A 12687-nucleotide genomic window follows, 5' to 3' on the forward strand; every position below is an offset into this window, starting at 1 on the left:
ATTTATTCTATAATACTTTGTAGATTTCTCCAGAAAAGTCTGTTATATATTTATTAGATGTTTTCATTATTGTTGAAATGAAAAATTTATCTAATTATTATCCTTTTGGAGATTTTTTTTCTTCTCGATTTGGAAGCTTTAAAAAAAATCACATTATTTTTAATCTGAAATCTCATTCATGATGTGCCTAAATATAGACTAATATCTAATTAAGTTGTTTGTACTTACAAATGTATTTGAGAGCTCATCTTTTTAAAAAAAAAATCTGGAGAATTCAGTAATTATTACTTTGAATATGACTTCTTTTCTCATTTTCAGTAATGTATTTTATATATACGTTGGGGCTCTGAAATCATTCTCCAAATGATTCTTTCACTTAAAAATATCCTTTTATATTCTATCTGATATTTTTGGTAAATTCCTAGTATTCTTTCTGAGTTCACTGAATAGATCTTCAAGGATACTCAGTTTAAAGTTTATTTCATCTTGTAGTATACTATAAGAGAGATACCTTGGTTATAAGATTAATGATAGCCATAGGCTTATTCAGGCATCTTGCTGATAACTACATGTCACTTAGCAGTATGTTACATAGTATGGTTGACACTAAGTGTCGCTTAGCGATGTGATGCAACCTAGCTTGGGGATTTCCAACCTTGGCCTGGGAATTTCCAGGAGACAAGGCTACCTCGGATGCAACTTTCATAAACAAAAAAGGCTTACTCTTTCAAGAATTGTTTAAACTCCCTTTATGAAAGAAATGTCTGGTAACTCACCTGGGCTGAATACAAGCCTAAGTAAAGGGGAAGTGTCCTTTAAATTCTGAGACTGGTCACTGGATGGAGGCCCTCCTGGTCAGTCAGTCATCTGACTGCATCTGGCCCATGCCACTGGCCTGCTCTTCATCTTCATCTTGGAGAAGTCAGAATAAGTTGTTGAGCATTAGAATAAGCTGTCTAAGACTCATATTTGACATTAACCAAATGAAAAAGGAGAAGCTGTTGAGAATAAGCTGTTGAGCATTAGAGTGTCTAAGACTCATCTTTGACATGAATCAAATGAAAAAGGAGAAGTTGCCCCTGGGGAAGCTGGTTAACTAGGACCACCCAGGTGCCTCAAACATGACACATCTATTGAGGGTTTTGTTTGTTTTTTAAATCTCAGTGTCAAAATTCCAGGATATCTAACTAGATTTATTTTATACTCTCCTGTTCTTGCTTTATATTTTGAAAAATAATTTGTTTCTCTTTTTTGGGGGTTTTTCCTTTTCTAACTTGTTGGTTTCCCTATTATTTTCATTTCTTCTGAGCAGAGTTTGTCAGTCTTTCTCTAGTGTCTTATTGTATTTTGAAATTTTATTTACAAATTTATTCTGAGTGGTAGCTTTATTCTTGTGTTTTCTTTTTCTGCACTTGTTGTTTCTCATCTAGCACTTTTACAGTTTCTTCCAGTCAGTTCCTAGTTCCTGGTTCATATGTGTCTTATCTTGACACCCTAGAGTTCTTTTCTTGCCAGCATAGCATGGATGCAGTCATCTAGCTGAGTTAGGTAGTATGGATGATGTCTTGGCTGGGAAGCTGGGCAGTGTTTGCTTCCTGTGAGCCACCACAGCCAGCGGTCAATCCAGCTCTTTCTGTCTTTCACAGGCTTGAGAAAACCATTTTCCAGCCCTTAGCTTCTGGCATTTAACTGGGCTCTGGCCCCTGAATGGCATGGGAGTGCTTTCAACCACAGGTTTCCACCTTCCTGCCACTTGTTTGCTCTTCCTTCTCATCCTGATCTACAGAGATCTTTATTTGCTTTGTGTTTCCAGTGGAGAAAGAGCTTGGGAAGAGAGGATCCTAATTGTCTAAAACCTCTTCTAGACTGTTGATCATAGACTTTATATATAAAAAAACTTATTTAAGATGTGAAAATATTTGCTAAGTAGACAGATAAATCTGTTCTCTGACTTATGACTACACTATGGGCAAGTAATACTCATGAATGCTTATCATGTGTCAGATACAACACTTGGCACTCCACGTGACATTTTATTTAACCCCCGCCAAGATTCTTTAGGGTACGTAGTGTAATTCCATGCTGAACTAAGGTTCAATGATCACATTGCTAGCGTGTGGTAGAGTTGAGACTTGTCCACGTGTAAACTCTATTATAGTATATATTTTTAAAATTTACTACCCTGTTCCCAACATTTAAAGCAGTACTTGGCATACAGTATAGGGTCAGTAATATTTCTGAGTGAGTAAGGTTCTTCTTTCTGTTCTTTCTAATATTGTTTGTATTTATATATCTTATAAAACACTAAATCTGTATCTTAGGCATAAAGTTCCTTAGCATAGAAACTTCTTTCTCTTTGACTTGTTCCCTTTTCTCTGTTCTCCCCTCCTTTCCTGGAACTGGATATTTTGCCTCCTGCCCCAGTGGGTGAATGTGTTTACAGTTTTCCTGCAGCCATCATCTCTCTTGCCAACAAATAGCATTGGAACTAAAATGTCTACCTGCATAGGTGAATTCCTCTATTACAGACATTCCCACTTACCCAGCCCCCAGTTAACAATATTATAGTCATATCTTGTCTTAACCACCTCAAGTGCACAGCTAGGGTATTTGCTGAAGGGGTGAAAAAGGCAAAGAAAGCTATGACTAGGCAATTTAGATAATGACTTTTTCCTCCTCACAAAGTTCTGACTGTCAAGTTATCTTAGAAAATGTGGCTGATTATATTTAAAAATCACCATGGTTCTCTTTTAAATTATAGCCACACATGGAATTAGAATATAAGTTGGCTTTAAAATATAGTTTTTTCATCTCTTCTGCTTCTTTAAATGACATACTGACTGATATTAGGGAGTAATTTGGCTGATGAATTAGTATGTATGTGGGTACGATCTCTTCTCAGCACAGCGTGAGAAAAGCAGAGCCAATCACAGACCTCAATCACTGCAATTGATTTTCTAAAGAGAACACAAAGCAATTAAAAAAGGAGAAAAATCATGCATTCTAAATCTCCGTGCTACAAGAAAAACACCATTATTATTTGACAGAGCCTGTGAAGGGCTTTGTATGGTTCTTGGTATTCCTACCCCTACTGCAGCAGTGATAAAAAGACTCAATTTATATTAATTGCAAAGTTTAAAGTGCTTCAAAATATCTTCATTTTGGAAGATGGAGAGTAAAAATAAGCTCAACTACAAAGTCAAGGAGGAATAACTAGCTTTCTTTTCTTTTTCTTTTCTTTTCTTTTGTTTGTTTGTTTTAGCCAAAATGGAGAGCAGAGAAAACCAATTGATGGCCCACTATACCAGTTATTGGGAAATTTTTAGTTCCTCCTTTCCACTCAACCTCCACACCTAACCAGCACCTGAGATGCATTGTTTTCATACTCTTTACACAGTGGAACTGGAAAAAGATACAGAAATAATCACTTCTCCAACCTGACTATACATTTGGATATGATCAAAATGCAATTCATGAACTACCTGCTCCAGAATCACCTGGGGAGTTTGTTCAACGTGCAGCATCCTACACATCACGTTAAGAGTTTGTGACTTTACACAAGTATCTCAGGTGAATCTGGGGAAGCTTATCCAGAGACAACATTTGGAACTTTTTAAAAAGAGCCTTGCTCATTTCATAAATAAAAAAATGAGCCAAGGGTAGCATGTCTGAGTCACTTGGGGAATGTTTCAGAATATGCTATGTTAATCAGGACAGGATAAGCTATACTGTGGCAAAAGTTCCAAAATCTCAGCAGTCTAAAACAACCAATTATTTCTTACTCATACTATTTGTCCATCATGGGTATAGGTTACTACGTGATCCAGGCTGAGAGAGGTATCACCTCAACATGTGCTTTCGTGATTGCAAATGCATGAACAATGATGTAAGGCAATCTGAGCACAGCTTTTAAAGATCTGATATAAATATCATTAAATAAGCAATGACATCATGGGCTTGGAAGTCAGACAGATTTGTATTTAAATCCTCTTGCTCCCTTTGTGGACTGTGTGACTTTGAGCACATTTCTTGACCTCTCCAAGTTTCTGTTCTTCTGTAAAATGGGGATGGTATTGACTATTTCTAATTGTCGCTATGAGGCTCACAGTGGGCATCCACATTTATTATTGTTACCAGACAAGGTATAAAACGTATTATGGGAGGAAGAAAGAGCTTTGTGGAAGGGACAGCCTCTGGTTACACCTACATTCTTCTTGTTCTGTCCTTGTATCATTATTTTCACTCTATTGAAGTTCCTTCCTTTCATCAACCTCTTTCTCCTGCATTCTCTCTTTCCTACCAGGTCCAAAGCCTTACATCCTTCTGCCATGCAAGATCATCCATTCACTCAACACAGTTATTAACTATCTACTATGTGACAGGCACTGGGTTTGGTGCTGGAGGAGACAGAAATTTAAACACTATACTCGATGTTCCTGAGGTATTTACAGTCTGGAAGGAGAGAAAAAGATAAAGCAAAATGGAAGACACACTGTAATGGGGGCCAATGTATCCATGATGCAATGAGAGCATCGAGGATGATCTTCCATTTATATCACAGCCTGAGCCTTCCTTCCCAGGAAGGACAAGGCAAGAGGAGAGGGCATTCTAGGAGGAGGATAGAGCATATGTGAAGGCAGAGAGACAAGAATAATCACAGGCATTCTAGAAACTGCAAATAGTGAAGTATTGTTAAAGAGGAAAATGCAAATGTGGGAGATAGATATTGGGGGCTGTGCGGTGGAGGCTTTTAGGACAAATAAATGAAAAGTCGTAAATATCCATCAGCATGCCAATCTTTTGTTTAGATATTTTTCCGTTATAGGCAAAAGGGAACCATTGAAGAATTTTTATTTTTCACAATAGGACTGAGTTGGCATTTAAAAAATAGTACTCTGGCCAGAGACTGTAGGAGAAAGTGTGTAAAACACAAATAGTCTATGGAATAAAGAGATAAAGACAGCTTCAAGGAAAGCAGTACCAACAGGAAAGGAAAGAGAGAAGATGAGATTGAGAGGGGAGATTTAGGAGGATTTAGATTAAGGAGATGCAACACTGTATTAGTGATGGGGGCTTGTGGATATTTGAAGTGTCTGAGATGACACACAGCTTTCAAGCTTGTGAATGGAGTGAAGGGTAGTGGCGTTCTCTGACATAAAGAAAACAGAAGGAGCATCAGGTTGTGGGCAAGCGGGACTGCATGTGGTTAGGGGAACAGAGGGGCTGGAGGATGATGAATCCTTAGTGGTTTATCCACTTTTTAATTACACCTTCATAACACAAATGATTTCTTTAAATTATTTGGCATGTGTTTACATACAACCTTCTTTTGCCATTAATGTTTGTCATACTATACAATGACTTTCCAGCAATTCTGCAAGCTACTTAAAGACAGAAACATTTTAAACTTCTGCTTATATCAAACAGTTCATCTGGCACAACACTTTGGGCTGGGAAAGTTCTTGTAAAATATTTGTGAAATAAAAATATATTATCAAAATTGGATTTTCTGATTTTGTTGAGCTACTACATTGCTATTAGCATGATTTCTATTTTTTTCTTGTTCTTGATCATTTCTTCACTCTTTGGTGTCCAAAATATTCACTTACTTGGACTTTATAGAATTTTCTTTTTTATCTTAAATCCCTACAATTTTTTTGTTGTTGTTGTTGTTGAGACGGAGTCTCACTCTGTTGCCCGGGCTGGAGTGCAGTGGCCGGATCTCAGCTCACTGCAAGCTCCGCCTCCCGGGTTCATGCCATTCTCCTGCCTCAGCCTCCCGAGTAGCTGGGACTACAGGCGCCTGCCAGGTCGCCCGGCTAGTTTTTTGTATTTTTTTTAGTAGAGACGGGGTTTCACAGTGTTAGCCAGGATGGTCTCTATCTCCTGACCTCGTGATCCGCCCGTCTCGGCCTCCCAAAGTGCTGGGATTACAGGCTTAAGCCACCGCGCCCGGCCTCCTACAATATTTTTATGCCAACATTTAAAGCAGTATCACTTATTTCCATTAATATATTTAACTATTTTATTTCGCCCTTTAAAACTTATTTGTTTTCTTAGAATTCTCTCCTCCCTCTTCTTTCACATATAGTCTTTTTAAATTATCTCCCACTCATTTTCATTTTCTTTGACAAACTTCTCAACCTACCACTTCCTCCTTCTAGGGGATGCTTCACTTTTTAAAGTTTATATTTCCTTACAATCGTATTTCTCCCATCTGTTTATTTTATTTTTATATCTAGCAACATAAGTCTCTCATTATGTATCATTTTGTTTATTTATTATTATTTCTTTTTTTTTTTTTGAGACGGAGTCTCGCTCTGTAGCCCAGGCTGGAGTGCAGTGGCCGGATCTCAGCTCACTGCAAGCTCCGCCTCCCGGGTTTACGCCATTCTCCTGCCTCAGCCTCCCGAGTAGCTGGGACTACAGGCGCCCGCCCCTCGCCCGGCTAGTTTTTTTTTTTTTTTCTTTTTTGTATTTTTTAGTAGAGACAGGGTTTCACTGTGTTCGCCAGGATGGTCTCGATCTCCTGACCTCGTGATCCGCCCGTCTCGGCCTCCCAAAGTGCTGGGATTACAGGCTTGAGCCACCGCGCCCGGCCTATTTATTATTATTTCTATTCTCACTTTGAAAGTCATGATGCTTCAAGTGAATATATTGTGACTTTCAAAGTTAGAATATAAAATATTTTCTAGAGAAATCCAAAATATTTTCTGAAGAAAGAATTAAAATTTGATATTGGTTTTACAACCCATCAACTAAGAAATGCTGCTCAGTACGTGTGTGGTTGTTTCCTTGTCTACTGATCTTAAAAAGGGGTCCTGATTAATGAGTAAGCTAGATGGAGTAGGTGTACCTGGAAGAATTGCACTCTACAAATATGATGTATTGTTGTTTGATTTTTCTCTCTTCTAACAAACCTGGTCTTCTTTTTGTTTCATGAATAAAATACAAAGAAAATCCAATAACTGGAAAATAAGTAAGGAAATAGTATTGACTGCTGAAAAGAGTAAAAATTAACGAAATAGTCAAAAAAGAACAAAGTTCCACAGAGAATATTACTGAAATTATGCCAGGTATACTAGACCAGTTTTACCAAGATTTTAATATTTAAAGAAATTTCTCTCCAAAATGAGAAAACTCAGTGTGATTATGTCATTCAAATAAAAAGCAATTACACTCCAGACTTGTTTACTGATCATTAACTACTAATTGGGTAAGGACTGAGATTACCATTATGTTTAGGAGACAAAAAGAATTTCTGATGCTCAGTGTAAATCAATAAGAAAATGGAATTTCATTAGCAAAGTGAGATTCACACCAATGTACTAGGAATATATTTATTATGACCATGGAAGCTATAAAGACACAGATACTAAGTTGTGATTAACATCATTGGCTCTAGAGTCAGACAGAAGTTGGTTGGAAAATCTACGTAACCAGATTTTTGCAAACTGCTTACCTGTTTTTGTCTCTATTTCTAATTTGGACCCAAGTATGGAGAAAAGGGGCACCATATCCTGACAAGCTGATTGACCAGCTTAAATAACTGGGGCTCTGGGACACCCAGCAAGTGACATCCTTTATAGCTTCAGTTCTCATAAACCTGTCTTCAGTGGTTAGAATCACTGCAACTTTCTACATTAATGACATTGTGTACCATGATGTCAATTGAGGAAATGGTTAAAACATAACTCATCCATTTGGCCTGTCTAAAGCATTTTCATGAACATCAATGCCTGTATTGTTGATAAATGATTGAAAAGCCATGAGAGAGTAAATCTTCAAAAAATATACAAAAGACTAAAACAAAATCACTTTTAAAGCATGAATTCTGAGTTCTGACAGAACCCAAGCTCAAATTTACTTTCTGGAGCATGTAGGTGGCCTTTGGTGAGTTACATGTCTCTGAGCATCAATTCCCTCAAATGTAAAATGAGAAGCACATTTGTACTTGTTTATTGGTTTGTGATGGAGGTTACATTAGATAATTTGGGGAAAGTAGTTGGCAGAATGCCTGAAACAGACTCTGCAAATCAGTCTATTCTCCTTCCCTGTTAATAATACATTGAAAAACCAGTTAGGGTCTTTCTTCATTTGTGACACTGTTTTGACTTTAGATGGAATTAAGACAGAAGTTAAGGCCAGTCTATTGAACAACTCAATAACCAGTAGGAAAATGAAGGAAAGAAATTAGTCAATAATTCATTGTTTGTTGGCTCTACATCCTGTAGATTTATTGTGGTTTTGAAAGAGAAGCTTGGATTTTTGTTTCCGTTGAATGTTTTAGTTAATCTAATATTGTGTCTTTAGAAGCATAGGCTTCTCCAGTTTGGTAACCTAAAAGTTAACAGTAAATTGGCTTGCATTTATGTTAAAGTAAATGTCTCCTTAAATTTTATACCTTCCAAAGGCCTACATTCTTTTTTTTTTTTTTTTTTTTTTTTTTTGAGGCGGAGTCTCGCTCTGTCGCCCAGGCTGGAGTACAGTGGCCGGATCTCAGCTCACTGCAAGCTCCGCCTCCCGGGTTTACGCCATTCTCCTGCCTCAGCCTCCCGAGTAGCTGGGACTACAGGCGCCTGCCACCTCGCCCGGCTAGTTTTTTGTATTTTTTAGTAGAGACGGGGTTTCACCGTGTTAGCCAGGATGGTCTCGATCTCCTGACCTCGTGATCCGCCCGTCTCGGCCTCCCAAAGTGCTGGGATTACAGGCTTGAGCCACCGCGCCCGGCCGCCTACATTCTTTAACAAAAAAATTTCCTTTCATTGTAAGCAACAGTTAAAATAATAGTCTTTCAGTTTAATTAGCAGTTTATTGAATGACTAAATATATGTTTAAAGTGGCCAACAAATAAAATCATGTTATTGTACTAGGAATAAATACTCCATTACCATTAATTGAGTTTTAACAAATGAGTTGATTAGGAGGAAAGGAAAGAGGAACCTAGCTCACCAGATGCAACTTGGTGCCAGACACCTGGTTCCTGCATGGACCTAATGTTCTTTCGTCATAGCACCTTGGAAAAAATAACCAGTGGCCGCATTTCTTAAAAATAACATACTTCCCAGTTAATGAATCATGTACTGAAATGATTGCTTTTGATTTATTTACTTATTTTGTTTTTCAAAGAGTTTATATTCATTTCTCTGAAAATTATAGAGGATAATCAAATTGTCATGCATTTATACGTCAAAAGATCAGCACAGATGATACATAGTCATGACCTAAATTTGTCTTGACTAGTTTAATTTCCTACTTTCTCTGTCATAAGTAAGAACCTATGCTGAGACTAACTCAAAAATATTAAAATATAGCAGAGCTCCAGGTATGAACCAGGATATGGTCATGACAGGATTCAGCCAAATCTAGAGGACTCATGGGACCAGGAGAGTTGCAAAGTGAAGATCATAATGTCGTAAGTCCTTGGCAGGGAAGTGGGGTGAGAATTCAGAATAGAGCCCTATTTCTGTGCTGGAATTTGTCATCTGACGGGACTGCCAGAGATTCATACAGGAGACCTCACAAGTAGCCGGGGGTGGGAGTAGCAAGGTGGGAAGGAAAGGGTTAGTCACACAGAATTTGAAAAACAAAACCAACAAAGCCAAAAACAGCTGACTAGGTCTTTTAGTTATTATTATTATTTACAAATTCTGTAAGAATTTGAGGGCTTAGAAGAACTTTGGACCAAAAGGGGTGAGGAGTTTTTCCCTTCCCACCTTGTAGCTCTGTGAGACCTCAGCACAAGGAGAGACCCAGCCAAGAATGCTGCAGCTGGAAGATTGCACCTGGTGGGAGACAACCCACAGATGCCGCAGCAGGGGCCAGTCCCTTCTCCAGCTTTGCAGGTAAAGGAGGCCTTGACAGTGTCCAAAAGGACTTTATTAGCTCACATGAATTCCCTTCAGAGGTTGCAAGATCACTGGCAAAGATTTCTGACCGAGGCTGGAGGGACCACCATATTATAGTTAATATGATTCTATTATAACCCAGACTGGTGTAACCTTGATGAGTACTTGTTAGAGGAGAGCAGCAGCAGAGTTCTTTCCCACTAAGAGGAGGGACTGTGTATAATGGAGTGCTGGGAATTGCTCCACCTGTGGAGTCAACACACCCAGGGAGACTGGCACTGCACAGTTACTGTGTGTCAGGCACTGCTCCAAGTGTTGGATGAGCGTTTCTTCATTTCATTCTCAAAACAAGCCTGTTTCTGTCCCCATCATTCATATGAGAAAACAGAAGCACAGAGACATTAAGTAGCATGCCCAGGTGACACAGTTTGTAAGTGGTAAATCTGGGACCTGAAGCAGAGAATTTGGCTCCAAAGCCTGTCCTCTTACTACCAAGTGACATTTGTGCCTGGCACTGAGAAAGTGCTTGTTAAATGTTTGCTGATTCAAATCATTTTCCCAAAAAATTAAACATGTTTGAGCTTATTGTTCTGGACTTAATACCCTGACTACTCTTAAAAGCAAACAGAAAATGCTTACAAATACACCACAATGAAATAAAACCTGAAATTATCAGAACATGGTACAATGCTTTATTAGATTTTCTGATTGACCAAGGGAAATTACTCTATGCTTTCAATGTCTTCTTTTCCCACAAGGAAACTAAATTTCCAGGAAGTTCTGTGACCAACCCACAGAGCTGACAAGTAAATTAGTCTGTGCTGGACCTAGGATTTCCCTTGTTCTTCCACCTCTGTCCCCAGCAATTGCTTTGCTGCCTATTCTCAGGGGAAGGGATTGCACTAGCCCTGCATGCTCCCTGGAGAATGACAACTTGAACTGCAAAATCTCAAAGGTTGTGCTTCTTTTGTTCTTCCTCTCATCTAGTTGATAGGCAGAGAACAATTCTGGTTGAATATGCTATTTAATTATGTTTAATCATACTAAGAATCAACCAATGTTAATTATTAAAAAGGGATAAAATGGACAAAACATCATGTACAACCATCCTGACTTTAGGCATGAAGTGTCAACACTCATTCAGCTCTGAGCCAGGCAGTTAAACAGCAAACAGTTTTAATAAAGGACAATTAAATAAGTCAGGAAATCCACCAGTCTGTTCTCCAGTTTCACTCACCTTGGTGTGGAGGACGATGGGCAGAGGCAGTAAAACCAACACAGTGAGAACCACGAGGAGAAATCGGCGATAAACCATAATGTAAGTGAAGAATTTCATTGTCCTGAGCAGGTGTCTTCAATAGTGTCCTCCTCCAAATAAAGCAGATGTTAAATAACCAACTTGGATTAATATTCTTCCAGCCCATCACCTTCACTCACTGCCCTAGACCGACCAATACAAGTTAAAATTAAATCTGATTTTTTACTGTTTTACTATCACAATTAACACGAAGAGATAAACCCAAGAGTTTTCATGAGAAATCAAAGACCATTTGCTCCTCTGGTTTTTCAAGGAAACCCTGCTTTCTTTGATCACATTCACTGAAATATGGACTGCACAAGCCTAGGAGAAGGCAAAACCATGAAGCTGGTCATTTGTTCACAATAAGGCGCCTCCACCCCTTTTGATGTCCTCTGACTTCCAGACTCCCTAACTGGAGTAGTTACCACATTGTCATGGTGCCGTGAGTGAGTCTCCACAGGCAGCCTCCATGGCCCTTTCTAAGGAAGTATGTTTTTAGTGTGTACATTGAAATAACGACTAATTTGGAATTTCAGTATATGGTAGTGAAAGGGAAACTTTTTTTAGAGATGGATTTTTAAGGGACTTCTTGGACAATGTATTGCAAAGGCCTTCTACAAAATTTATAGCAAATGTCCCTTTTGTTTAGAAACAAAGTTCTGTGTATTTCTTGGACCCTATTGTCTCTTTCGATAGGAGACAAAAATAAAGTGTTTTATATAAACCCTCTATTTTAAGACCTTTGAAGGCTTGACTTGATACTGTTGTGCTGATACAGACTACATAATTATCAGAGAATCTGCATAGAGATGAGTGATTAGGGACATTCAAGTGGTGTGTGTGTGTGTGTGTGTGTGTATGGTGTCTGCACATGAGCACGTGGGAAGATGGAGACTCTTCCAACAGTAATATGGAGGATGTATTTTGAAAATCCTCAGGGATAAGGACCATGGTTTGTTTCACATTGTGTTGTAAATTCATGGTCCAGTAAACCTCAAGTTAGCAACTACTACTTAGCTTTAGATATAAACGAAACACATTCCCAGCCCTACTAGAATTTATAGTCAATTTCTCTTGACGTAGATAGCCTTACTCTTATGTAATCTATAGTTAGCTTTTAGGTCTTATTTCTAATTTCATACTAATATAACTCTGCATTCTCTTTCCATCAAGAAAAACAATTCTCTCACCAGTAGTCACCATATTAATGTAAATGAGAAAGCATTTTTTCCTGTAAAAAATTTAAATTTCTAAACATCTATTATGGATAATTATTCAGGAAAATCAGAATAGTAAACAGAAAAAAAAGTTTCCAAACCAGAAAGTCTTATTATATCTTGAATTTCTTAGATGAAAGGATAATTACAAATGATATTAGTAATAAATGGTGAGTGATAATAGGTAACAATAGTATATAGTGTTAAAATTAATTTATGAACTGATTTACTCAAACCGGTCATAGTACTTATTTTTTTCCATTAACACCCTGTACAGTTCTATAGTTCATTGCATGCTTTTTTGTAAACTACTACTTTTTGA

The 12687-nt window shown here is 38.0% G+C and overlaps 1 protein-coding gene across 2 annotated transcripts in view; it reads right to left on the reverse strand.

Moving 5' to 3' along the window:
- The window catches only part of SLC13A1 (solute carrier family 13 member 1), a 91038-nt gene extending 79806 nt beyond the window's left edge, over positions 1–11232 (reverse strand). For both annotated transcript variants that reach the window (XM_017854310.1, XM_017854311.1), the window contains exon 1: positions 11086–11232. In XM_017854310.1, coding sequence (XP_017709799.1) covers positions 11086–11184 — 99 coding nt within the window. In that variant the 5' untranslated portion in view covers positions 11185–11232. The remainder of the gene's footprint in view (positions 1–11085) is intronic.
- Positions 11233–12687: the final 1455 nt, after the last annotated feature.

This window comes from Rhinopithecus bieti, unplaced genomic scaffold (assembly GCF_001698545.2).
Source record: "Rhinopithecus bieti isolate Rb0 unplaced genomic scaffold, ASM169854v2 scaffold_36410, whole genome shotgun sequence".
Lineage (NCBI taxonomy): Eukaryota > Metazoa > Chordata > Mammalia > Primates > Cercopithecidae > Rhinopithecus > Rhinopithecus bieti.